This window comes from Puma concolor, chromosome D1 (assembly GCF_028749965.1).
Source record: "Puma concolor isolate L17-30 chromosome D1, mPumCon1.1.hap2, whole genome shotgun sequence".
Classification (NCBI taxonomy): domain Eukaryota; kingdom Metazoa; phylum Chordata; class Mammalia; order Carnivora; family Felidae; genus Puma; species Puma concolor.
Window position 1 is genome coordinate 33,755,714 of NC_141676.1, and position 27,037 is coordinate 33,782,750.

Here is a 27,037-nt window from a genome sequence, read left to right on the forward strand (position 1 = left end):
GACAGTGCTCCTTCCGAGGTCTCACCAAAAAAATCATAAAATGCAGATCACATAATATTTTAATACGATGATTCTACACCACAAAAGAATGAGGAACGTGTGAAGGCAGGGCTTTTACTCTATCTTTAGTGCTTAGCACAGCCCCTTGTAAATTAGAAGCTTCAAAAAGACCTCAAAATTCACATGCACCGACACACTAGTTACCTTAAGATGTCAGGCAAACGAGGTGCTACCCAAAACAACGGAAGATTGCCCTCAAAGAGCATGCTTGGATACACTTGGAAACTTGGATAAAGTTCGCTCTCCTCTCCCCATAAAATATGGCTGTGTGCGGCAAGAAATGACTGATCCTTAAAACCCTGACCTGTTAAATATACGGCGGTAGTTTTGGCTTCCGCCTCTTGCTCTGCCTCGCTCAGTGACAGCACATTTCTTGTACTACATGAACAGCAAACGAGGGACGCGCCCCGCACGCCGTCAGCGGCGGGCAGAGGGAGGCCCTGGCGCAGCAAGCCGCGCTCCGCAGGCGGGGACAAAGCCCTCGCGGCCTCCACGCGTCGCCATGGCAACGCGAGGTCTGCGCCCGCCGGGATAGGCCGGCCCGGCGCGCGCGGGGCCTGCTGGGAGAGCACGTCCCCGCCGCCACTCTGCCGGTTTGAACTTGGCGGGCCCGATGTGGGCGGCCGGGCTGTTGGGGGCTGCTTCGCCGGCTTCCTCGGCCGGCTGCAGGTCCAGGTCTCGGCCTTCCTCCGGCCCCTTCTCCGACCTCATGGCGGGCGCCCCGGGGCAGGGGCCGGAGACGGTGACGGTCTGCTGGCCGTCGCCGCCGCTGAGCTGCAGCAATTCCACCATGTCACTGTTGTCTCCCCTTGGCCACCAGAGCTTCCCGTTTGACTACGACGATGGCGACGGGGAGGATGAGGAGGACGTGGAGGAAGATGCTCAGGATTTAGAAGCTAAGGTGGCGAACCTGAGAGGAGTGGAGTTACAGGGGTGCGTCAGGTAAACCCTGGGCTACGGGCCGGTACTGCCCCTCTCAAGATCCCTTAGACCCTTGCAAGCTCCTTCTTCTGGCGGCCAGACACCCTCCTGGCGCCCGCCTCGGGGCCGGGGCCGTGCAGGCCCCGGCATTCTGAGGTGCCGCTGCTGTTTGCACGTAGAGTTGTGGGCCAGTTCTCACACATGCCTGCAGATTTTCTAGGATTCTAAATCTCTTTAACTGAGAATATGATCGCTACAGTCCCTGTGCAGAAAAACGTACGTAGTCTCAAAAACACAAAATTTTCCACCATTTCAGGAGTTTCCTGAATATTCACAAGTCAGATTGTGGACACCAGAACTCTTGTTCAAACGCTTAACACCAAAATTGTTTCCTGCGCCTTGGTAGTACCTGGGGTTATTTTGAAAAAGATCTGATTGCCAGTGAAGGAGGTTGTAGTAAAGCAGTATTGCTTTGGGGGCCATAAATGAGGAGCTGAAACATAGATTAGCAATGCCCATCCCCGCATCCACAGACAAGGCTGGGTCTGGTCTGACCACTCACCCAACAGAATAGAAATCACTGAGTCAGTGCTAGAACCAAAGAGATTATTAAAATCACCTTTTTTTTTTTTTTTTTTTTTTAATTTCTACAATTACTCAACAAACATCTAGTTTGTGCCACATACTAATCTAGATACAGGGGACCATAAACAAGATAGACATGGCCTCCACTCTCACGAAATTAAAGCCTACATGAACTTATTGTACTCATTTTACAGATAACAAAACTGTGGCTCGATACAAGTACAAAGTGGGATTCAGAAGCACCCACCTAGCTATTAGCAGAGCCAGGCCTAGCACTGAGGTATACCGATCAGGTTCTGTCTTCCCTATGCGACATGCCTATTATTATGAGCTGTATAGAAACAAGAACAAAGGGCCTATCCCTGCAGGAATAACTTTCTGAGACAGGCTGAGTAATGCAGGTTCCTTCTGGAGTAGGCTCGTGCATCATCTTTAGAACACACTCACAAGTTTCTGATTATCAAGCTGTGTAAGGCACAATACAGGAGATCTCAGAAATACAGGCCAGAGAACGTATGCTTCATGTGTAAGCAGCAAGGTAGCCCGCTTGAGGGTAAGGCCGTCATACCCAGAATGCGTGGATGGAATATGGAACCATATGAGATGACTGCTATACACAGTCACAGCAGTGAGAAAGTAAAAGTAAGTACATTGGGGGAATGGAGGTCAGTAAGAGTAACCAAGCAAGCCACTTGTCCAGACTGGTTGTAACAACAAGAAACAGGCCTCTGATCAACCTGATAGTGGTTCTTGATGATAGAGTTTCGGGAGTCCATTCTCATGTGGGTCATCATAGGCATTCTTCAGGATTGAGTTGGTCCCAAGGATTTTTGAAATAATTGTAAGGCTTTGGAAACTACCTTCTGAGTCTAACCAACAAGGCTGAGCAGTGTCGACACAGTTTAGCAACCTATGGAGGAGCGATGGTTATCAAAACCACAGAGTAGCTACTGAGACCTTGCGTTAGCTTCCAGGAGTCAGAGCCCTAATCAAGTGGAGCTCAGGAGAGGAGCCAGACATGTTTTATGTCTCACTTTAGCCAAAGCCCAAACAAGCTGGTAGCATCCCAGGACTAAGGCTTCCCTCCTTATCGCTGCCATATCACAGCTCATTCCCTATGAACCAAAGGGAATAGGTAGGATATGGCCTGGAAGGAATACACAACTTGCCAGGCCTTGTGGGTAGCAAGTGGCAGATGCCTATTAGGTGTTCAATAAATGTGCTGAATGAATGCCTAATTCCCACTCCTAGAGAACATGTAGATACAGTGGCTGTCTTCAAATGCTTCAGAAAACCTAGCATTTCCTTTCAGGAAAGTAAGTGTTTACAAAATTTCCTCATTTGTCCTCCCTACCTCCAACCTTCAGTTGGTGCCCTGGACAGTTTGGGGGTGAGGTGATGAGGAGAGCAGGCAGCCCGAGCCATAGTCCCAGCCCCGTTCCAGCAGTGGGCATTCTCTCCATGGACCAGGGAGTACACCCAGAGCTGTGTGGGATTGTATGCCTTGTGCCCATTGTTCATCTGCCACAGGGATAGACTGAGGCATCAGGTGCGCATGGTGAGATGAGCTCTGGGTATTTTAGGTGTTCATAGAGCCGTGCTTAGAGGATGGCTTCGAGCGTGTTGGACGGGACTGAGATGAAGCTCACAGTTGACTTCAGAAAAGATACTGAGAAGTATTTTCCTGGAGTCTTTCATCATATGCCTTGGGCCTTCTATTTATTCACCTTTATCCTGGTTTTTATATCACTCTGTGCATTAGGAAAACCATGCCTTAATAAATAAATGTCTTAGTTGTAAAAAGCTGCTTATTAAGCCTCTTGATTATGGGTAGAGGTGTAGTGTGTATGCTGTACATTTTGTAGTGTATATGATACCATTTGTTAAAAATGTTAAGACAAGACATTTAATATTTAAAGTGTCTTTTTTTTTTTTTTTTTTAAGAAAAACACTGATCTCACCCTTTCAACAAATATTTCTTAGAACCTTACTGTATTCTAGGCCCTAAGCTAGACTCTTGAAATAAAAAATGAGTTAAAACATGCTTTCTGTTTGTAGGGAATTCATAGCCTATGGCAGAGATGGACAAGTGACAGACAGCCCAAGGCACTTAGTCCAGATATTTTGCAGTTTTACTATGAGGGAATAAAGATTAATGCCTGAATTGAATGTTTTTTTTTTTTTTAATGTTTATTCATTTATTTTGAGAGAGACAGAGAGGGCGAGAGGGGGAGGGGCAGAAAGAGAGAGAGGGAGAGAGACTCCCAAGCAGACTCTGTACTGCCAGTGTGGGAGCAGACACAGCACTCCATCCCACGAACCCAGAGATCATGACCTAAGCCAAAATCAAGAGTCCAGACGCTCAACCGACTGAGTCACCCAGGGCCCCCCCTGAGTTGAATCTTGAAGGGATAGTAGGATTAGCCGAACTCCTCCTCCTACAAAATGACACCCACCAAATGCTCACTGAGTGCCCAGAATCTGTGTTAAGTGCCGTAGCATAGATTGTCTCATGCAGTAGCACCTGTGAGGGAGCCTCTGCTCTCATGTCCATGTGCTGGATGAGAACAGAGGATTCAGTAGGTTCAGAAATGTACTTAGCTAGGAGGAAGCAGGTAGAGATTCATCCCAGACGTTGTATTTCCAAACCAAGCTCTTGCATGGCTCGCCCTGGGGAGGTGGAGGCATTTCAGTTTTAGACGAAACTGCGGAGCACAGGGGCATGGCGCATTCATCAGTCTGCTTCAGTGAGACAAGACTGGTAGGGTCCAGAGCAGCCATTGGCAAAAGAGGCTGGGAAGACAGGTGGGAGCCAATCCGTGGGTGTCAGGCTGTAGAGTTTGGATTTCATCCTGTGGGCAGGAGCCACAGAAGACCCTTGAGGTAGGGAGTGACATGATCGCATTTGAAGGCTGAATCTGTCCAGAGTTGTGGAAAATGGTTTGAAACGGAGGCAGAAAGGCCGGCTGTGTCCACCCCGTGGTGGTAAGGTTGGGAAAGAGGAAAACGGCTTGAGAAAATTGAAAGAAGCAGAAGAGACATGACTAGGTAATGGCGTAGGTGTGGGTGGTGGGGGCACTAATGTGGACAGGGAACAGGAGGAGGAACATAGGTCTGGGTGTCTGGCGTGGCTGGCTGGGTGGCTCTTGGTCCTCTTCACTGAGGTAGGATTTTAAGAGAAGTAAAATTTTTCTCAGTGGAGAGGGTAGAAGAGGATTAGAAGTGTTTGCCGCTGATTGATATTTAGGTGGAGCTGTCTGTCAGATGGTTGGAAATACGTCTGTAGCTCAGGAGAAAGATCTGGCCTGGGATGACTGATGTGGGCACCATCCGCACCCGGTGGTAGTTGAAACTGTGGGTGCCGATGAGGTGTTTCTTCAAGACGGAGAAGGAAACGCTCATATGAGAAATAAAGAACACATCAACAGTGTCTCTTTCCTGCCAGAATACAAATTGCATGAGGACATGGATGAATGAATAGCAGGAAAAAAAAATGAGTAAGCCGAAGCTGTGAGGTAGAAGAAGTTGTGCAGAGCAGTGGGCAAGGCAGTTGGTTGCCTGAAGCAGGAATGTTAAAGAGACAGAGGCACTGAGTCTATAAACACCTAGTCTTTAGAGCTGCCTTGGGTCCTGAACAACCTTTCTCTCCTTGGGTCCTAATGGTTCCGCTTTTGCTAAGTTTTATGAGGCTTGTGTATCTGGCTGAGGCCCAGTATTTCTCCTCCCCTCCCCTCTTCTCTTGAGCATGAATGAGTACTTATTTTTCCATGTACCTAAAAAGAGACAGACTGACAGAGGTGCATAGTGGAGATGGAGGTCACTAAACTGGGGAGTCATAAACACCCTGTCTGAAGAATGGCAGAAGGGAGTCAACCAGAACATTAAAGAATATAAGAACCATATATATTTTTTGGTAACTTTAACAGAAAAGTTGAGAATTTCTGGGGCAACTGGCTGGCTCACTTGGTAGAACACGGGACTTGATCTTGGGTTGCAAGTTTGAGTCCTACTTTGGGTGTAGAGATTACTTTAAAATCTTAAAGAAAACAAAATTCTGTTTACCCTTCACCCAAAATCCTTAATTAAAAAAAAAAACAACAAAAAACCTTTTTTGTTTATTTTGAGAGACAAAGCATGAGGGAGGGATAGAGAGAGAGGGAGACACAGAATCTGAAGCAGGCTCCAGACTCTGAGCTGTCAGCACAGAGTCTGACACGGGGCTGGAACCCACGAACCATGAGACCATGACCTGAGCTGAAGTCAGACGCTTAACTGATTGAGCCACTCAGGCACCCCCAAAATCCTTAATTGTTAACACATTTGCTTTATCATTCTGAGTGTGTGTGTGTATACACACATAGTCTCACCCCCACCCCTACCCCCCTGGGACTATTTAAGGAAGGAAAAGGGGAAAGTCTGCTCCAGGATCTGATTAGGATCATTTGTTGTAATTAGTTGTCCAGATGAGAGATTTTTTTTTTTTTTATGTTTATTTATTTTTGAGAGAGGGAGGGACATAGCATGAATAGGGGAGGGGAAGAGAGAGAGGGAGACACAGAATCCGAAGCAGGCTCCAGGCTCTGAGCTGTTAGTACAGAGCCTGATGCAGGCCTCAAACCCATGAACCACGAGATCATGACCTGAGGCAAAGTCGGACGTTTAACTGACCGAGCCACCCAGGTGTCCCAAGAGAGATTTTTAAGAATAAAAAAAAAAAAAAATGTTGTCATTGAGCCAAATGGATTGGTATAGTTATCCCAATGGGTTTTTAAATAATGTGATTTTAGGTGATGAATTCAAAAGCAGTTTGATAGATAACTAATTCCAATATTGGACTTCCTATTCATGATTTTTCAAGTGTATGTTTATATATAATTAAATTTATATGTATGTATTTATAAAAATCACAGTATTATAAATACATTTAGTATATATTATACTGCTTTTGCTGTGTAGTTTCAGTGATTTTGACTGTTAAGCCAAAGACGTTTGAATACAGATGCTATAGTGTCCTCTCTCTTGTAGCAGTGTGGTTGGGTCAGAAGATAACCAAGAACAGAAACAGGTGTGCCTACCCGAAAGCCGCCTGACACCATGGGAAGTGTGGTTTGTTGGCAAAGAAAAAGAAGAACGTGACCGTCTGCAACAGAAGGCTCTGGAGGTAAATTAGACAGTATCCTTTTTGCTGAATCTATGAGTTCACAAATTAGAGCTGCTGTCACAAGTAAAATGTTAATATTATCCCTCAAAACAAAATTTTTCCGTTTCTTTGTATCAGTTTGCTATTTCTGCTTTAATCTCTCTACTTGTAGAAATAATACATTCATCATAAGAACATTTGGAAAATACAGCTAAGTATAATGAAGAACATGAAAATCTCTAATTTTACCACCTAAACATAACCAATGTTAATATTATTGCACATAGCCTTCCAGATTTTCTGCAGTGTAAATTAAAAAAAAACCAAACTACAAGTGTGTATATTAAGACATATAAAATGGAGCTTCACCATATATACATTTAACTAAAGTAAATGCAACTGCATTTATTTGGTAAAATTTTTAAGAAAAAAGAGAAACCAAAATTGAAATAGAGACAGAAACCTACCCCACTATCACTCAGAGCATTTGGCCTAGGGTGAGTGTGTGGGGGGAGACGGGAATCTGCTGGGCTTTCAGGGTTTTTCAGTTTCTCTGTGCCTCGCTGCCTCACTTGTGGGCATTTCTGTGTTTGTGATTCTCTCTGAACTCTCACTCTCCAAACTCCTAAAATAGCGTGAGATACATTTTCACATGAATCCTTTGAACTCTTCGTATTTGCTGCTGAGAACCTAGCAACGAATTTGGAGGATTTGGAGGATTTGGAGGATTTGGCATCCTGTAGTTATTCACTATCTGGATTCTCCCTATCTGAACCTAGAAACCAAGTAGATCTGAGTGGTAAGGGGTATGTCTTATTTCTAATGAAACAGCATCAAACTCTTTTGTAACCTTTTTTCCACCTGTCATATTGTTAATATATTTCTGTATAATTGAATGTGTTTATGACATCATTTCTAAATGGTTGGCTAAGATTATTAAAATGTATTTTAAGTGTATTAGATATATACTAGAATATAATTAACTGGTTCACTATTGTCATATATTTAAATGTAATCTATTAGTAACTATGTTGCCATAAAAATCCCTGGATCTAAAGCATTGCTGTCCATGATCTTCTTGTAATAAATTTTCCATATCAGTTTTGTCACTAGTTATTTCTGTGATGGATTTTGAACTGTGTAGGCAGTCACATATTCAGGGGTCGTGGCATGATTCAATGATTGTAGAAACCAGTGTATTCTGCTGTGTCCCTGTTGCATGATGTTTGTAAAACACAAATTTATTCCTGGAGAAGTGCACAGTAGTACTTGTTTCCTCTTAGAAGGGCATGGGACTTGAGAAAGATCTTAATATTTGATGCCAGGTGGGCTTGTTTAAACTTTTTCGCTTCAATTTCCTATCTGTATGATAGGAATAAAAATAATACCTATGTCACAGGATTTTTGTGAGGTTTAAATGAGACAGAATATGGTGACTGGTATTGTTGTATTGGTATTGTTACTGATAACATTGCTATTTGTGGCCTTTCTAAAGCTTTTTCATTTATTTTCAGAATTAATGTGACTTATTGAGACCCCAGAGTTTTAGCCTCAAATTTTAACATTTCTAATTCCATTATTTAGTGCAGTAGCTTTCAAAATATTTGTTCCTGGTGAGAAATATACTTTGCTTCATGTCATACACAAATGTATACATATACGTATCTGAAACGATGTCTTGATTTTGTGCAAAATCTGGTATTCTGTCCTTCCTTCCTTCCTTCCTTCCTTCCTTCCTTCCTTCCTTCCTTCCTTCCTTCCTTCTTTATTTATTTAGAGCGTGAGTAGAGAAGGGGCAGAGAGAGAGTACCAAGCAGGCTCCGTGCTGTCAGCGCAGAGCCCGGCATGGGGCTCCATCTCATGAACTGTGAGATCATGACCTGAGCCAAAACTAAGAGTCAGATGCTTAACTGACTGAGCCACTCAGGCACCCCTTTATTTTTTGTTTTTAAAACCCACAGATTGGTTTTAGACTCAGTTTGGAAAACACTGATCTAGTGAGCCATTGGTAAAGTGGAGTTCAGTTTATGGTATTTCGCTTTATCTCCAACCTAGAGATTCACTTATTACATTAAGGAAAGGAGGAATCCCTTCAAGTTATTTCAGAGTCAGCATACTCTGTAAAAGAAGTAAAAGAAGTCAATTAAATTACAAAAAATTCAAAAGGGAGCCTGAACTTTGGAGTCACATAGAACAAGCCTAAAATTTTAGTTTTGCCATTCTAACTGTGACCTTGGCAGAGTTACCCAATTTCTCTGAGTCCCAGTTTCTTTATCTGTAAACCAGATGTTAGAGAGGCAATAATAGTGTGGTTAAAAGCATAAATTCTTGAGCTGTACTTTCTGGATTAAAAACTTAGGTCTTGGGCATATCCTTAACCTCGCTCTGCCTCAATTTCTTTATCAATAAAAGGGGGAGAATAATATTGACCTCATAGTGTTGTTATGAGGACCCAAGTGAACATAAGGAGATACCCTAGTATATAGGAAGCATTCAGTGAAAGTTAGTTGTTATTATGTTTTAAAACATGATAATAATAAATCCTGAAGATTTGTTTTGAGAACAAATGAAAATAATGAGTATAAAGTCCCTACCACAATGATTAAGCAGGTAGCAGGGTATGCTTAGTCGAAAGATTAAAATCTCTTCATGTATTTAGTACTTTGAAGTTTCTTATGGTTACATCATTAACTCTAAACCAATTAAAATATTTTAGCATGAATCTTAGTGTATCACTCATGTGAACGGTATAAAAACATATAGGCCCACTACTCACTTTATAAGTTTATTTTACGTTCTTGTGATATTCACATTTATTTTCATGCCTTTTCCTTGCTTTGTTTTGTTTTTCTTTTTTTCAAAGATTCTATTTTTTAAGGAATCTCTACATCCAACATGAGGCTCAAACTCACATCCCTGAGATCAAGGGTCACATGCTCCGCCGACCGAGCCATCCAGGCGCCCTATTCCTTGTTTTATTTTCTAAGTGATGCTTTTCTTATTTTTCTGTCCTACTTTATTGCATTCTCTAATTTGTTTACAAGTCGTACCATTAAAAGCACAGATTATTAGTCATAAGGAACAATTCATTTCAGATTCTTGTTGAGGACCAGAAAGTAACTTTGCCAATGTTTCAGTTCCTGGCAAAGCTGAGACTGGGTCCTCGTTCTTTCAGCTTCCAATTTCTTAAGTGTTTTTTCCATAATATCAAGGTGTATTGTAGAAATGAATGGGTCAGACTTAGTATTTAATTTTGAACTTACCCTACCGGTCTTGTTTTTTTCCTTGAAAACTTAAAGGAAAATTTAAAGGATAATTGGGTCATTAAAAAATCATCTCTTCTCCTAAATTTCATTTTAGCAACAGATTTTTAGACAGGCATTTGTTTCAGACATGTCTCTAAGACTAAATTAAAAAACTATTTTAAAAAAATTAAAAATTTTTTATTATTTTTTTAATGTTTATTTTTGAGAGAAAAAGCGAGTACACATGCAGGTGAGGGGCAGAGAGAGAGGGAGACAGAGAATGTCAAGCGATCTCTATGCTGAGTGCAGAGCCTGATGTGGGGCTCAAACCGTGAACTGCGAGATCATGACCGGAGTGGAAATGAAGAGTCAGATGCTCAACCAACTGAGCCACCCAGGCACCCTTAAAATTTTTTTAAAAATTAAAAAGAAATTTCTTTAATCCATCAACATATGGTGCTTATAAAATTGGTTATATTTGTAACTAATGTTGAGTGATAAATATAGTAAATGTTGAACATTAGTATTATGAAAAACTAGCATATTGGTATTATAGATCATATACATTTTATATTTAAATTTTTATTATTTAAAAAACTTACTTAGACTGCCCTAAATTCTTTATAACCTTTAGTTAATTCTAATTTTTAACATTTGCTTTAACATTTTAATACAATCTGTTCTAAATTATAAAAATGATCTAGTGTGTGAATAATCCAGGTGCTTTTTTCTTTTTTTTCCCCATTTGCCTATGGCCATTTCATTCATTAGCCCTTAATAAAGAAATAGGGCAGGATATATTTAGAGTTGATGAAACTCAAAACTGTAACTTTTCCTGATTCCTACCTTCAGTGATCAAAAGTTCTTCGAAAGTCAGCAAAAGCTATTGAAATAAAAATATACATTTAGGATCCTTTTTGGATTTTGGTTTTCCATAATCCAGTGTTCACTCTGTGGGAAAATAACTATAATTCTGTTGAAACTCAGTGGTCTCTCAAAAGACATCCTAGGGTCTGTGTTGGAGAGGATGCTGGCTGTGTCTGGAAAAGGCATGGCCTGGTGGTAAACAGGTGGAGGCTGTCAGGCTGGGAATTCTGAGAGGGGCCGCCTGTGTGTTTGTTGGGGAGAGGGGATTGTGTCTCAGAAAGGGATGTGTATTCTGGGGTAGCCAATGACTTGAACAGACATCCTGACAGTAGAGCACCGTTTGAGTCAGTTACAGCATTTTGTCAGTTATAGGTACTTTTGACCCTTCATCTTTAATTCTTACATCAACTAAAATTTGTGAAGAATAAGTCTGCTTTTTTCTCTGAGTTTTTAGTATAGTTACGTGAAGAATCTTAAAAGGGTACATAAATATAATCAATCATATTATTAGTTGTATGTTTAAATGACTACTTTCCTTAAAAATAAAATAAGAGTATTTTGGAAAATTTTGGATATGTGGTTGTCAGATCTGTATCTAGCAGTCACACACACACACTTCTTCTCAGACCTTCTTCCCCTCACTACTCCTACACTGTGGCAGCCTCCCAGTCAGCTCCCTCAAAGTAGTTGTCCTCTCTTCAAATGCAGTCTGCAAACTTGAAGGGTTCAGAATCATTCCCTTTCCCATGTATTCCTGCTTTGTAGTGTTCAATTTGCTGTGCCTGTCTCGAAAGACCTTTTGCTATCTAGTTAGTACGACGCTCTGATTTTCTAGTCTGCCCCGCCCTTGTCAAACCATCTCCTCACTGACCCTCTTATGGTACTCATTTCCAACTACCGTGGTTCACACTGGTTCTCTCCTCTTCCCCTCCCTTCCTTTCCACTTCCTGAACTGTTAAACACAGCCCCTCACAATATGGTGCTTTAATGCTTTCATATGTAGATTCACATAAGATTGGAGACGTCTGGAATTTCATCTGTATCTTCGTTCTTGCTGTCTTTATAGTAGGCACTGCGTAAAAAAAAATATTAGGTGAATAATCAAGGCATAGCATCTGTAGAGGTAATGAAGAATCCCTTCAAAACCAAGATGGATATTTTTCTTTTGGGGTGGTGAGGGGTGTATAGTGTTGAAAAGTTGGAAGACTTTCTGAACGAGTGAGGGCAGCTATTTTCTATGCAGCAGAATTTTAGGATGAGAGGTCATGGAAGACAGGTATCCTGCGACCAGTTGTTCTAAAGTCCAAAAGGTATGTTCTTGGTGTCAAGTTTTATCTTCATTTCATGTATCACACTGGAATTGTCTGACAGTTGAAAAATTGGCCCTCCCACTAGCACCCACGCTCAGGTAGGTAGGTCTTTGGGAAAGGGAGGGCTGGGGAGGAGGACTGAGGTCCAATGAAAGAGATATAAAAGTATCTGATTATTAGTATCTAAGGAGGGAGAAGAAAAATAACCAGTAATTATGGCAGTTGAGTCCTAGGAGTCTAGTTTGAACAGCATTCTCAACTAATGCAGTAATTTAACTGATGAGTGACAGAGTGGTGGCATTCAGCTCGAAGTTTTATTTGGCCATACCTTCTACATTCTTTCTCCTGAGGAAATGCCCAAACGTGTAGATTCGAGTGACAGCAAGGCAGTTAAATAATCTGGGATATGAATGTGGTTTTGTTTTACACTCCAGCAGCTATAAAATCAGTGAAGAAAAATCTGGATTCTTTTTTTTCTTCAAGAAAATTGAATCACTTCTCTACATTTCTTCTTTTGGTTAACTCTGAATTAAAATTTTAATTTAGGGATTATTTAACTCCTGTCCTTTATCTGCATTAAGAATCTAGAAGCTTTTTATAGCTAAAAAAGTTGCAATTCTCTTGAGCTTCTGCCAGTAGCATACAGTGATGCCAAAATTTATGTGTGGGAAAGTTGATTTCAATGAGGGTAATTTAGCTGAAGTTTAGTCTAAGAACCTAGTGTTTTGCTGCCAAGCAATTATTTGCATTTCTAAAAAATGACTTATAGTTTTTACCAATGCTTTCTTTTCATCATAGACTAGTTACTGAAGTAAGTTATTGTCACTAATGGTGTACTTTCTATAAAGGAAATTATGTTCTTGTTTAATTTGGTTAATGTCAGACTTGCTTTTAATATACGATTCAAGTACTTTTATTAAATGTTGCCTTTGTTTGAATAAAAATCTGTAGGAATTAAATCAACAGCTAGAAAAAAGAAAAGAAATGGAAGAGCGTGAAAAAAGAAAGGCAATTGCTGAAGAAAAGCACAAGGAATGGGTTCAGAAGAAGAATGAACAGGTAGGGAGAAAAAGAAAATGCACACCCACATATTGACTGCTCTTTTTGCAAAGTCTTTTTCTTTTCATTACTCCTCATAACCTAGGTTTTTGTTATTTTCTCTCAGTTTCTTTCTTCTCTGACCTGATTTTTTTTCCTCTATCTTCATGGACATTTGCTAAGTCTCTGTCTTCTACCCTTTGTTCTCTGCTTCTCTCCCTTTTTCCCTCCTGTGGCTTCCTTGTGTCTTGCTTCAGGTAGTCATGAAGTCTCTATCTCTAGGCCTGACATGCTGGAGTCTTGGGTTTCCATCTGTTCGGTTGGCAGGCAGCTCTAAGCCTGCAAATCTAAAACAACCCATTTGTGCCCATTCTCCTTTGATTTCTGTTATGAGTACTGCTGTCAGCTCAGCCACGTCAGCATAATCAGAATTATATTCATTTGTGTGTGACCCCCCCCTCACCCCACCTTTCCTGTATAGTCCCTACTCTCCTGTTTGTGATCTCTTCCTATCTGGTCCTGTTGTATCTTTCAACTTATTTACTGTTTATTTCCCCACACTGGATGTGAACTCCATCAGACCAGAGATTTTTGCCTCTTTTCTTCAGTTCTCTAGCAGCTAGATCAGTGCCTGGCACATAATAGATACCCGAAAATGTTTGTTGAGTGAATGAATACAACCTCTGTGTCTTTGCCAGACTGATCTTGCTAAAAAGGCAAACGTCATTCCCCAATTCAAAATATATTTTTTATGATTCCCTACCGACCTCTGAATAATGTTTTCACAATTGTAGCCTGGCTGGTGAAAGATCTTCTACTCTCTGCTCTCTGAGCGGTATCTTCCTCCTGTGGTTCCCTTCCTTCTGTGCTGTTGTTTCTTACTAGCATTCTTCTGGGAGCACACATAAGATTATCGTGGCCCATCTTCTTAGAGTATTAGTTTTACTGGAAATTTTTGAGAGGAAGAGTGTTATTTTCATATTAAAGCAAGCATAGATATTTAATGGGGTGGAATATAACTTTTATATTGTGTTTAAGATACACAACAGATTTCAAGGAAATCTCAATGGACTGTGCTCCCCACCAGGGATATGTAGTCATGAGAAGTTTTGAGAACACTTCCATTCTGTTTCTTACTTCCTTATTTTTTTATATTATACTTCATCAACATGGAATCTCATCATATCCTCCACCCTACCTTTCCCTTTATTATCCAACTTGAAGTATTTCCTGCATGAATCACTCACTGATTACATGCTTGAAATAGAAACTCTTTCCCTCTCTGAATCCTTGTTCAATTTATATCACTTTGTCATACACTGCCTTGCATTATCTATATAGTTTGTTTCTATTTTGTATTATGCATATATCTTCACTTCCTTATAATTTTAAGACTCTTAAGGATAGGAATTATTTTTTACATTATAACTTTTTAATCCAGTATAAGATCTAGCATCATTCTTTGTAATATAGAAAGCATTTTTTACTGGAATGTATGAGTAAATCTATTATCTTTCAGTTTTATTTTATTACTTTCTGTTTCAAATTTTTATTTAAATTCTAGTTAGTTAATATATAGGGTAATATTGGTTTCAGGAGTGGAATTTAGTGACTCATCACTTACATACAACACCCAGTGCTCATCACAACAAATGCCCTCCTTAGTACCCATCACCCATCTAGCCCATTCCCCCCTCCTCCCCTTCATCAACCGTGTTTGTTCTCTATAGTTAAGAGTCTTATGGGGCGCCTGGGTGGCTCAGTCGGTTGAGCGTCCAACTTCAGCCCAGGTCATGATCTCGCGGTCCGTGAGTTCGAGCCCCGCGTCAGGCTCTGTGCTGACAGCTTGGAGCCCGGAGCCTGTTTCAGATTCTGTGTCTCCCTCTCTCTCTGACCCTCCCCTGTTCACGCTCTGTCTCTCTCTGCCTCAAAAATAAATAAACATTAAAAAAAAAATTTAAAAAAAAAAGAGTCTTATGGTTTGCTTCCCTCTCTCTTTTTTTCCCCCTTCCCCTATGTTCATCTGCTATCTTTCAGTTTTAATACATTCTTATATTGGCTCATAAATTAGACATTTTGAAAATACTTATCTTTTGTTTGTTTCCTATTGTGATTTTTACATATTTAGAACGGTACTGCTTTTCTTATTTGATCCAATTTTATGAATTTAGTCAAATATTTAAGTTACTGGACAGAGTTTTAAATTTTTCATTCTAGTTGTCCTTAACTATTATTGAATCTAATGCTCAATGGAATTAATAAGAGTACCTAACCAATAATTTCAGTAAGTTGAAGATGACATAGCTTTCTTCATCCAGATATTATAAGAAGGAAATTGGCTGGACGTGTGTGTGTTGTAACCATAAACATATTTGATCTTCAGAAGTAAGTTGTTATTATTTTTAAGTTGCTTCATTCCATAATATAACAAGAAAGAATTCTTTAAGTCTGTGTGACTATTTGCAAGCTCTGGGTGATAATTTTGTGAAGTTTTTGGCTATAAAACAAAACTGTTTTACATGTACAGAATAGTGTTCTCTCTCCTCTAAAAGCTTCTCTTATCTTTTAGCTCCATTAAGCTCATTTTACCATGCCAGTCAAACATAGTTGTTGTTTTTCTGAGAATGTAAGATACCGCTGAGAGATGATATATTCTCTATTTTAATTAGTGTCAGTAGATCTAATCCAGTTATTTGAGAAAAAAATTTTTTTTCTTTTGAAGGGAAATGGCTTGTCCTGACATAAATCACCAATTATTGAAAGCAAGAGTCCATAAGTATGAGAATAGTTCAGAAATGAGCCCTGAGAAATTAAATTTATTTATTCTGCAGAATTCTTGTACAAATGAAGGAATAATTGATTACTCTAATTTTTTTTTTTCTTTCAGACCGGTCAGATTTCCTAGTTCAGTCTTAGTTAGATTTACCTCTATTTGTAAAGACTGCTCTCCTGGTTCTTCTCTTCCCGTCTGGCATCTAGCTTTTTTCTCCTCTGTTTACATTTCATGGTGTGTGGTCCCCCACTGCCTCTAGCTTCATTCACATTTTAGCTATATCTGTGGTGTAATTTTCTCTAAGTCATTTTCACTGTGTTCTATCAAGTAATCAGACAAAAAGAATTTATGTATCCATTAGCAAAGTTGGTTTCTTCTAATATGACTGTAAATTGTTAAGTCCTTTTCAAATAAATGGCTTATCTCATCTCGTACTCTTAAATTTGTGTGGCCATACTAATTCATATTTTTAGATTTATTTTTTTTTACAGCATGTTATCACATATTTTGTAAAAGGGCTTTATTTACCTTCATTGTTTTAAAAAGATTAAAAATAAAATTACTTTTAACTCTTAAGACATGGAACTGATATTTCAATGTAAAAAATTAATTCGGATCAATAAAGCAGATGATTGATAACACTGTTATTCATGCACTGAATACTTTTACACTGTGGCAGATACTACTAGAGGAACCAAAATAGAACTTCAGAAACTTTAAGTAACCAGTTATTTTGTTAGTTTCCTTTAGTTACAAAAAACAAAGGTTCTCTCAGGGCCCTGTCCTGAAAAAGGGAAGATTAATTATTGTGCTCTGTGTGGTATAGAACTGGAGTGCCAGAAAACCTGAAGCCGCTTAGTAACGGGCTGCTCTCTCTTAGTCCATCTCTCTGAGTGCCTGCTCTGTTCTTTTGCTAACAACTAAAGGCATTCCATTCTTTCTTCTCTGGCATAAATTCTACAGAAAGTCTTTTTGATGTTTTAAAAGAAACATCATTGAACTATAATTTACATACAATAAGATACACCTTTCTTAATTTTGATGAGACTTGACAAACTTGTATACCTGGATAAACAGTGCCATAGTCGGCACATAGAACATTTCCATCACTCCCAAAAGTTCCCTTGCGCCCTTTTGTAGTCAGCCTCTGATCTCCACCCACAGTGGGCCTCAGCTCCAAGGAAACCATTAGTCTCCCTGCTGTGCCTTTGGATTAGATTTACCTTTTCTAGAATTTCATATAAATCGAATAATAGAATATATATTCTTTTGCATTGGGCCTCTTTTGTTTTTAAAATTTCCTGGTATTGATTTTGCCTTCTTTTTTTTCAACAATAAGTATTATATTCTATGTAATTTCACAAATTGTCCATCCATTTGCTAGTTGATGGGAAATTGGGTTATTTCCGATTTTGGGGTATTATGAATAAAATTCTCTGATCACTTATGTACAATTTTTTTTTAAGTTTATTTATTTTGAGAGAGAGAGCCCAAGTGGGGAAGGGGCAGAGAGAGAGAATCCCAAGCAGACTCCATGCTATCAGCACAGAGTGCAATATGGGGCTTGAACTCACAAACCATGAGATCAGTATCTGAGCCAAAACAAGAGTTGGACACTTAACTGATTGAGCCACCCAAGGCGCCCCTGTACAAGTCTTTCTGTGGACATTTGTTTTCATTTCTTGGGTAACTGCTCAGGAACTGAATTGCCAGGTTGTATGGTAAGTATGTGTTTAAAAGAAATTGCCAAACTTTTTAAATATGCTTGTATCATTTTACATTTTTTATGACTATTGTATAAAAGTTCTAGCTGTGCCACATCCTTACCAAGGTTTATATTGTCAGTCTTTTTCATTTTAAGTCATTCTGGTGCATGTGTAGTGGGGTGTCATTGTTTTCATCTCCCTGAGATCTGAAATTTAGCATCTTTTCATAAGCTTATTGTATTAGTCTCCTAGGGCCGCCATAACAAAATACCACAGGCTGGGTAGCTCAAATGACAGAAATTTATTTTCTTATCGTTCTGGAGGCTGGTCTAAAATGAAGGTTATCAGTAAGGTTTGGTTTCTCTTGGTTTGCAAGATGGATGCCTTGTCTCCACACCATGACATTCCCTTTTCTCTGCATGAATATCCCTGATGTCTCTTTCTCCTCTTATAAGGACATCAGCCCTACTGGATTAGGACCCTAGCCTTATGACTTTAATCACCTTCATTACCTCTTTAAAGGTCCTATCTCCAAATACAGTCACTTTGAGGGTTAAGGCTTCAACATAGAATTTTGGGGGACACAATTCAGTCTATAACACTACCAACCATTTCTACATCTCTTGTCCTGTTTTTGTCTTGTGTTGTGCTTAAATTTTTGCCCATTTTGTGGAAGGATTGTATGTCTTATTCATAAATTGTAAGAATTATTTATATATTCCTTTAATTCATTCATATATATCTATATATAGATATACAGATATAGCAAATATTTCTTCCCATTTAATTTTCCTCAGTGGTATTTTTTAAAGGGAAGTTTTAAATTTTCATAAAGTTGATATTGTATTTTTTTATAGCTTGTCATTTTTGTGTCCTGTTTAAGAAACATTTGCCTAACACCAAGGGGGTAAAAATGTCCTCCATTGTTTTCTTCGGGAAGTTGTATAACTTTAGCTTTTATCTATATTTTAAGTTACTTTTTTTTTTTTTTTTTTAATTTTTTTTCGGGGCGCCTGGGTGGCGCAGTCGGTTAAGCGTCCGACTTCAGCCAGGTCACGATCTCGCGGTCCGTGAGTTCGAGCCCCGCGTGGGGCTCTGGGCTGATGGCTCAGAGCCTGGAGCCTGTTTCCGATTCTGTGTCTCCCTCTCTCTCTGCCCCTCCCCCGTTCATGCTCTGTCTCTCTCTGTCCCAAAAATAAATAAACGTTGAAAAAAAATTTTTATTTTTTTTTTAATTTTTCTTTCAACGTTTATTTATTTCCAAAAATAAATAAACGTTGAAAAAAAATTTTATTTTTTTTTAATTTTTCTTTCAATGTTTATTTATTTCCAAAAATAAATAAACGTTGAAAAAAATTTTTATTTTTTTTTTTAATTTTTCTTTCAACGTTTATTTATTTCCAAAAATAAATAAACGTTGAAAAAAAATTTTATTTTTTTTTCAACGTTTATTTATTTTTGGGACAGAGAGAGACAGAGCATGAACGGGGGAGGGGCAGACAGAGAGGGAGACACAGAATCGGAAACAGGCTCCAGGCTCTGAGCCATCAGCCCAGAGCCCGACGCGGGGCTCGAACTCACGGACCGCGAGATCGTGACCTGGCTGAAGTCGGACGCTTAACCGACTGCGCCACCCAGGCGCCCCTATTTTAAGTTACTTTTAATGTGTGGTAAGAATTAAGCATCAGGGATTTTTTTTTTCTTTTTTTTTTTTTTTTTTTGCATATGGATGCTAAATTGTTCTAACACTATTCGTTGAAAAGATAATCTTTTCCCTATTTAATTACCTTGGCACTTTTGTTTAAGATCAATTAACGTCTAAGCATAGGTCTATTTCTGGACTCTATTCTCTCCCATTGATCTAATCCTGTGCCATTACCACCCAAGCCTATTACTGAAGCTCTATAATTCTTGAGTTTATAATTCTTTTAATCAGAGAGTGTAAATCCTCCATTTTTTCTTCTACAAAATTGTTTTAGTTACTCTGCATCTTTCCATATACAATTTAGAATTTCTCTGATCATGTTTGCTTTAATAAGGCCTGCCACAGTTGGGATTACGTTAAAAATATAGATCATTTTGGAGGAAATTGACATCTTAGTAATATCAAATTTTAAATCTGTAAACATGATTTTTCTTTCTATTTGCGTCATCTTTAATTTCTGTCAGTGATTTTTTTTTTTTTTTTTTTTTAGTTTTCAAGGTACAGTGGTATTACACATGTTTTGTTAAATGTATCCCTAAGAATTTCATGGTTTTGGTGATGAGAACAGTTATTTTGCTTATTCCTGATAGTATGTTAATGACTTCCATGTCTGGTTTTGATATCAGAGTACTACTGGGCTCTTAAAATGAGTTTGAATATTTACACTTTTTTTTTCTGTTTTCCAAAATAATTTACGTGGTGATTGGTATTATTTCTTCCTAAATGTGTGATGGAATCCGGCAGTGAAGCTATTCAAGGCTGGAGTTTTCTTTGTGGGAAAGTTTTAAATTCCGAATTGTTTTTACAGATAGAAGGTTATTCAGATCCTTTGTTTTCTTTTTGAATCAGTTTTGGAAAATGGAATATTTTAAGGAATTTGACATTTCATTTAAGTGGAATTAATTGACATAAAATTGTTTTTAACATTCATTCATCTCTGTGTCTCTATGATCTGTGATCTGCCACTTATCTGTGTGACCTTAGGCACATGGCTTAACCTCTTTGTGCCTTCATTTCCCATTTGTAAGGTAAGATCATAATAGTGCTCACCTCATATTGTGGTCATAAGAATTGACATAGTACAAACGTAGAAAGTATATAGAAAAATAACAGGAAGAGTCAGCACTCAGTAAATGTTAGCTGTTATAATTGAAGACAATGTAGGGACTGGGTGACTCCTCGTTGATGAGTTGTGGAAAAGTCTCATGCATCAGTGAGCCAGATATGCTACAAGATCCTTTTCAATCTCATAGCTTTTCTGACAGTAGAGTAGTTAAAATCCAGTATTGCAGGAAAGGATTCCTTTTTGGAGCTATCATCTGGCCAGCAAGACAGAAGTATACTTAGCAACTTGGGGAATGACTCAGGCTTTGATTTTTAAGACTTGCTTTTCCTGCATAGGACTGGACACATATTGTATGTAACTGATGTTTGTTACTTGGGTGTTAATTGAATTGCTTATATTAAAGTATTCTACAAGATGCTTTCAGTGGAAGAATGTTGTTTCTTAGCCCATATTTCTTTGCTCCGTGAAGGGTGATGCATCTGGCATCTGTATTGCATATACTTATGCCTTGCATGTTGTTTTCTACACCTTTGATAAGGAGAGCTAGCCATGTCATTGGCTTATTTAGAATGTGACTCTGTTGGTAAATTGTATTCTGAATGAAAAAGAAAAAAACATTGAGTTATAGTCCAATTTTTTTCTGTAAAGAGCCAGATAAATAATTTAGGCTTTGCAGGCCATACACTCTGTTGTAGCCATTCAACTTTGCTGTTGTGGTACAAAAGTAGCCATAGACAACAAATATATAAATAAATTGGTATGGCTCCATTTCAATAAGACTTTATTTACAAATATAGGTGGCTAGTGGACCATATTTGGCTTGGGGACCATTGTTGGCCAACGTCTGATCTGTGTAAGACTTACAAGAATTGTATAGCTAGAGATTGTCTGTATGTACCCTTATAGCAGTATCTAATGGTCCAAAATGTTATTTTTTTGTTCTCTGTAACTCACTGATGGAGAAGATTTTATCTAAGTGTTCATATTGGCAAACTGTCCAAGAAATGTAGGTATATCGCTCCTATTTTAGAGTGAAGGTCAACATTTATTAAAACATACAAAATTCAGGATAGTCTAACAGGTTGTAATTTCAGTTCACTATCAATATATCTGTATTGAATACCTACTGTTTACTTAGTACTGTCACAGGCTCTGAGTTTACTTTCATGAGCAAGGTCTTTGTTACTGTTATCATGAAACTTACAGCCCAGTTGGTAGACTAAAATTGAGCAGGTATGTTACATATTTTCATAAGCCACATTGTGTCGGTCGCTATGTTTCCACATATTTTAAGAAATAACTGAAGTTTAAAAGATTACTTCATATAACACTCATTGCTTGTATGAGCATAATTATAAATATTCCAATTAAAACTCCTTCATTTTTATTTAAGAAAAAAAAAGAAAGGGAACAAAAAATTAATAAAGAAATGGAGGAAAAAGCAGCAAAGGAGATGGAGAAAGAACATTTGCAAGAAAAGGCAAAAGAAAAATATCAGGAATGGTTGAAGAAAAAAAATGCTGAAGAATGTGAGAAGAAGAAGAAAGAAAAGGTATTTTTATTAAAGTGACCAGTTGAGATGTATGGCTTTGGTGTTCATACATGCCAACTATATTGTATAAAAAGTTTCTCACGGAGGGGATGCTCTCGGGTGGCTCAGTCAGTTAAGTGTCCGGCTTCCACTCAGGTTATGATCTTGCAGTCTTGCGGTGGATTTGAGCCCCGGCCGGGCTCTGTGTTGACAGCTCAGAGCCTGGAGCCTGCTTCAGATTCTGTGTCCCCCTCTCTCTCTGCCCCTCCCCTGCTCACGCTGTTTCTCTCTCTGTCTCAAAAATAAATAAAAAAAATTTTTTTAATTTAGTAAAAAAAAATTTTTTTAAGTTTCTTATGGAAAATTGGTACCATCTTAGCATAAAATAAATATATGAAGCTATCCCTACTTATTTATGCTATGTGTAAGTTTCAGAAATGAATATGAATTGTGGTTTTGTTAGGTTGACAAATATTAATAAGCCTGTTGGTATATTTTCAGTCTAGTTCAAACTTTATCATTGTTTATGTTTTAAATATTTTTAATGTGTTTTTATGAAAGCCTTATTACATTTTATTAATTACTGTTCTATTTTAAAACAACAAATTGTTGGCGCACCTGAGTGGCTCAGTTGTTAAGCATCCGACTCTTGGTTTCGGCTCAGGTCATGGTTTCACAGTTCCTGAGTTTGAGCCCTGTGTCCAGCTCTGTCTGACAGCACAGAGCCTGCTTGGGATTCCCTCTCTCTCTGCCCCTCCCTGCCTCTCTCTCTCTCTCTCTCTCTCTCTCAAAAGTAAATAAACGTTAAAAAAAACAAACCAGAAAATTGCTTTTTTCTTCTTGGGTTTGACGTCTTACTGTTGTCTAGAGGCAGCCATCTTTAGATCGTATCCCTGACCATGTTAAATTTTGCTCTCAAATTATATAAATATGACTTAGTATTTATGATCAGTAAGCCATTGGGGTGGGGAGCTACTGGGGAAAAGAGTCAGTGCAATTTGAATAGAATTTTTAGTTATAGAATATCACTACAGATTCTTTGGTCTTGTCATTTTAAGGAAAAAGAAAAACAACGGCAAGCTGAATTACAGGAAAAAAAGGAAATAGCAGAGAAAAAGTTTAAGGAATGGTTGGAAAATGCAAAAAATAAACCTCGTCCAGCTGCAAAGGGCTATGGTTATGCCAACGGAAAACTTACAGGTTGGTTTTAATGTTATGTGGCTTACATAAATATGGCTTGCAGGAGCAAATATTATACATTATGTTTCCTTTTGACAGAAATAGAAATGTGTAAAAATCATTTTTCTTTCAAATTACTATTTTCTGGAAGATTATAACACACTGTGTTCCTATAGAGATACAATAAATTTATTGTCATTCTCTATAAATCAGGTATATTTTAAAGGCAGTAGTTGCAAAAGTAATGATTTGTAACATTAAGAAACACATTGAAACTTTCTTATGTTTTTGGCTTTTGAAGCCTTAAGGAGGATGCATTTAAGGGGCCTTTTTTTCCTCCCCTTCCTGTAAACCTCCCTGAGGCAGAACTTGCAGCGTCTCGGGCACATTTGTTTTGCAGGGCGGAGTACTGCGCGGTGTATGACCCCGACATAAAACCGGTGGGCCTTCGGGCCTGCCCTTGTTGGAAATGGCGCTGCATGTTTTTCTTTGTGCCTCATGTTGGAAGCTCAGGCCTTGCTGACAGCTGCCTTCACTTGTTTAAGTGATTTATTATTAAAAAATACTCCCATTCTGTTCTGTTCACACAATAGAACATATTCCAGACTTTGTTTTGACCATCTCGGTGAAGTGTGTGTTGACATATCTCTGCAGTCAAAGTGGGTTGCCAGTGTCTGAACGACACATTCCTGCTGTCAGGGTTCAGGCCTCTCCCACATGTCATAGAAGTCATCCATTACAGCTAGTAGGCACCGGGCATGGTCTGCTCTTTTTTCTTCTTTTCCTGTCTGAAAAAAAATAGTAATAAGCGGTGGTTTTGACCGAAGGATTGGATGGGAAAGTGAAAACTTTAGGTGGGAATGTACATATTTACTGGAAGTTATTTGCTAAAATAATGGTTATTTTATTAATTTTTTTGCAATTTAAATGAGTTTTGTTCAAATAAACTTTTGTCTGCAAATGCTCTACTGCTTTTAATAAGCAAAATTTTAGTGATATTATGAAATCTGATCAATTTGAGTGATAGTAATGTAGAATTTCAGTCATTATGAATAAGAGTTTTGTTCACTTTAGCTAAATATGCACTATTGCAATATACTTTTTTTTCTCTCTCTCTAAAGTTTAGTATCTGACTAGGGAAAACTAGTACAGAATCAGTGGTTTCCCAGACTGAGGTAAGAAAATGAAGATTTTGTTCAATTTAAGGGTTCAAAAAGGGATTTCCTAGTAAAATTTTTATGTGGAGGTTTTATTTATATAGATTTTAAGAACACTCTTTGGACTTCTAGAATTATCATTTATATTTTAATTTTTACTGCAGTACTTACTGTATTTGAAAAATGTTACTTGTTTGAAAATATTTTAGAGTTCAAGTTTTAAATGGATTAAGTTGGCTTCTCAGTGATATTTTTGCCCTTTTGATACTGTAACATTTTTCTAGGAATTTAAAAATAAGTAGTTTCTTTGATCTTAAGAAGTTTTTTCTTGTTTTGTTCTGACTTTTTAATAATTTTAGATTTTTACAGTGGAAATTCTTATCCAGAACCAGCCTTTTATAACCCAATTCCATGGAGACCCATTCATATGCCTCCTTCCAAAGAAGCTAAGGACCTATCAGGAAAGAAGACTAAAAGGCCTGTAATAAGTCAGCCACACAGGTCATCGTCTCTGGTGGTTCAGAAAGCCAGAAACAATCTTTGCCTTGGAAGTCTGTGCAGAATACAAAGATAGCAGATATGGGTAATTGCATGCTTTTACCTGGAGCTATTTAATTTTAAAATTAGAATAGTTTTTTTACTGCTCAGGCAGCAGCTCAACATTTGATGTGATTATTAACAAGTTCATGTTTTTGTATATGTTGTCCTTAGAGTTAATTGAGGAAGACGTTTTATACATTTTCATTTTTATAAGTGCTTCAAGGTAGATCTTGGCATATTGTTTCACAGGATAGGTGACTGGATATCTAACAATTGTGTTTCTATTTAGCTTGTATTAAAACGACATTGTAATACCAGTAAAACCAACAATTTGTATGGTGTTCTTTCATACTCTGTGTTTATTTGTGTTTATGTTTATCATAGTAAGATTAAGCTAAAATTGTTCAAATAAGCTTTTGTAAACTGCATGCTCAAAATAACTCTTAGAAGAATCTAAATGGGTTAGACTTCTAGAGTAATCAAACACAGTCTTCCTTGATAGCTTTTGGTGTATTTTTCCTTATGTATATATTTTTAAATAACTAGAGGCATGTTTTTTATAACAAAGAAATGAGGGTTGAGTTTTTGAAAGGGAAACTTAAAAGCATTGTTATAGGCTCTGGATCTGAGGTTAACATGTAGCAATCTTGAGACACTAATAGTATTTTGCTATACTTCGTACAAATACTTATACATTCATTATAATTAGGTAGTTAATTTTGAAATTAAGGTTAGCAGTACATTATTTTTTAATGTTAAGGGTTAAGTGATATTTATTGAAGCTAAGATCTTACTAATGAATACATAATAAGGAAAGTAGTTCAAAGGATTACTGAACTAGCATTCAGCACTTTTTACTAAATTTTAAAAGTCTGTATCTTTTTTTAGGGACCGTCGAGAAATGAAGATTTGTTGTGGCAATATAAAGTTCAGTAAATTGATTTAAAAGTGATTCCTATTTAGAATATACATATTCCATGTTTCTGCTAGGTTAGTAATTTGCCAAGTTTCTAGTGACTAACGGGCAGTGGTGTTGACCAACGCAAAGGAGCGACAGTAGAATCTTTGAAGGGCATTCACGTCATCAGAAATCTAGGAAAATTCACTTCTAAGCAGGAAACAGTTTGGGAGGCACCAGTAGGGTTTGTTGGGACAGAATAGTGGTCAGATTTATAAGCCTGACCATCCTTCTCAGAACCTCTTAGTCATAGTGATATTTTCAGACAATCATTCCACTTGAACAAATTCACCTCTGTAGAGAGAGAACGTGCAATTTGCCAGTGTAGTGATAAACTTGTGTGTCGCTTATCGCTAAGTATCCATAGGCCTGAATTCCTGCGAGTTTTAGATGTATATGTAAGAAACCTTCAGTTTCACACAGTAGATTCAGGTGTTTAGGCAACTTCTAGCTATAACCGTAATTCTAGTAATACTTTGCTCAATCAGTCATTAATTAGTTTGACCAGTATTACAGCAGTCTCTCCTTGTCTCTGGTTTCGCTTTCCATGGCTTTAGTTACCTGTGGTCAACCACTGTCCCAAAAGAGGGTAACTACAGTACAATAAGGTATTTTGAAAGAGAAGCCACATTCACATAACTTATTACAGTATATTGTTATAATTTGTTCTGTATTATTGTTAATCTCTCACTGTGCCTAAGTTACAAGTTAAACTTCATCATAGGTATGTGTGTATAGGGAAAACCAGTATATCTAGGGTTTGGTACTATCTGTGGTTTCAGGCACCCACTAGGGAGGGGTCTTGGAACCTATCCCCACAGATAAGGGGGAACTATTGTAATTGAACATTTACTCTGTAACAGATGTTTTGCATACTGATTTAGGAATTTAAATGACATATTTCTTTAATTCAGTCAACATTTTCGGCCTAACCAGGAAAACCTATAACAGACTAAATGCTATAATACACTGCTTAAAAGTGAAGTACAGGGGCATCTGGGTGGTTCAGTTGGTTAAGCATCCAACTTTAGCTCAGGTCATAATCTCACCGTTCTCGTGGGTTTGAGCCCCGCCTCGGGCTCTGTGCGGACAGCTCAGAGCCTGGAGCCTGCTTCAGATTCTGTGTGTCCCTCTCTTTCTGCCCCTCCCCCTCTCACACTCTGTCTCTCAAAAATAAACATTAAAAAAAAATCAAGTTCAAAGTTCATCTGGGAGCATAAATGAGAGGTAGTTCAGCCTATGAAGGGATTAAGAAA

The 27,037-nt window shown here is 38.3% G+C and overlaps 1 protein-coding gene across 6 annotated transcripts; it reads left to right on the plus strand.

Moving 5' to 3' along the window:
- The first annotated feature begins 628 nt into the window (after window positions 1-628).
- On the plus strand, window positions 629-25,172 carry CCDC34 (coiled-coil domain containing 34). Of its 6 annotated transcripts, XM_086677788.1 has the most exons (7): window positions 629-1,002; window positions 6,592-6,727; window positions 13,080-13,187; window positions 21,810-21,968; window positions 23,006-23,147; window positions 24,248-24,301; window positions 24,643-24,755. In XM_086677788.1, the coding sequence occupies exons 1-6, from the start codon at window positions 674-676 to the stop codon at window positions 24,250-24,252; spliced, it is 879 nt and encodes a 292-aa protein (XP_086533914.1). In that variant the 5' UTR covers window positions 629-673; the 3' UTR covers window positions 24,253-24,301; window positions 24,643-24,755. The 6 variants fall into 6 exon arrangements, with proteins under 6 accessions (XP_086533914.1, XP_025784354.2, XP_086533909.1 ...); XM_025928569.2 differs by lacking the exon at window positions 24,248-24,301 and having other exon boundaries at window positions 24,643-25,172; XM_086677783.1 differs by lacking the exon at window positions 24,248-24,301 and having other exon boundaries at window positions 6,595-6,727; window positions 24,643-25,172.
- Window positions 25,173-27,037: the final 1,865 nt, after the last annotated feature.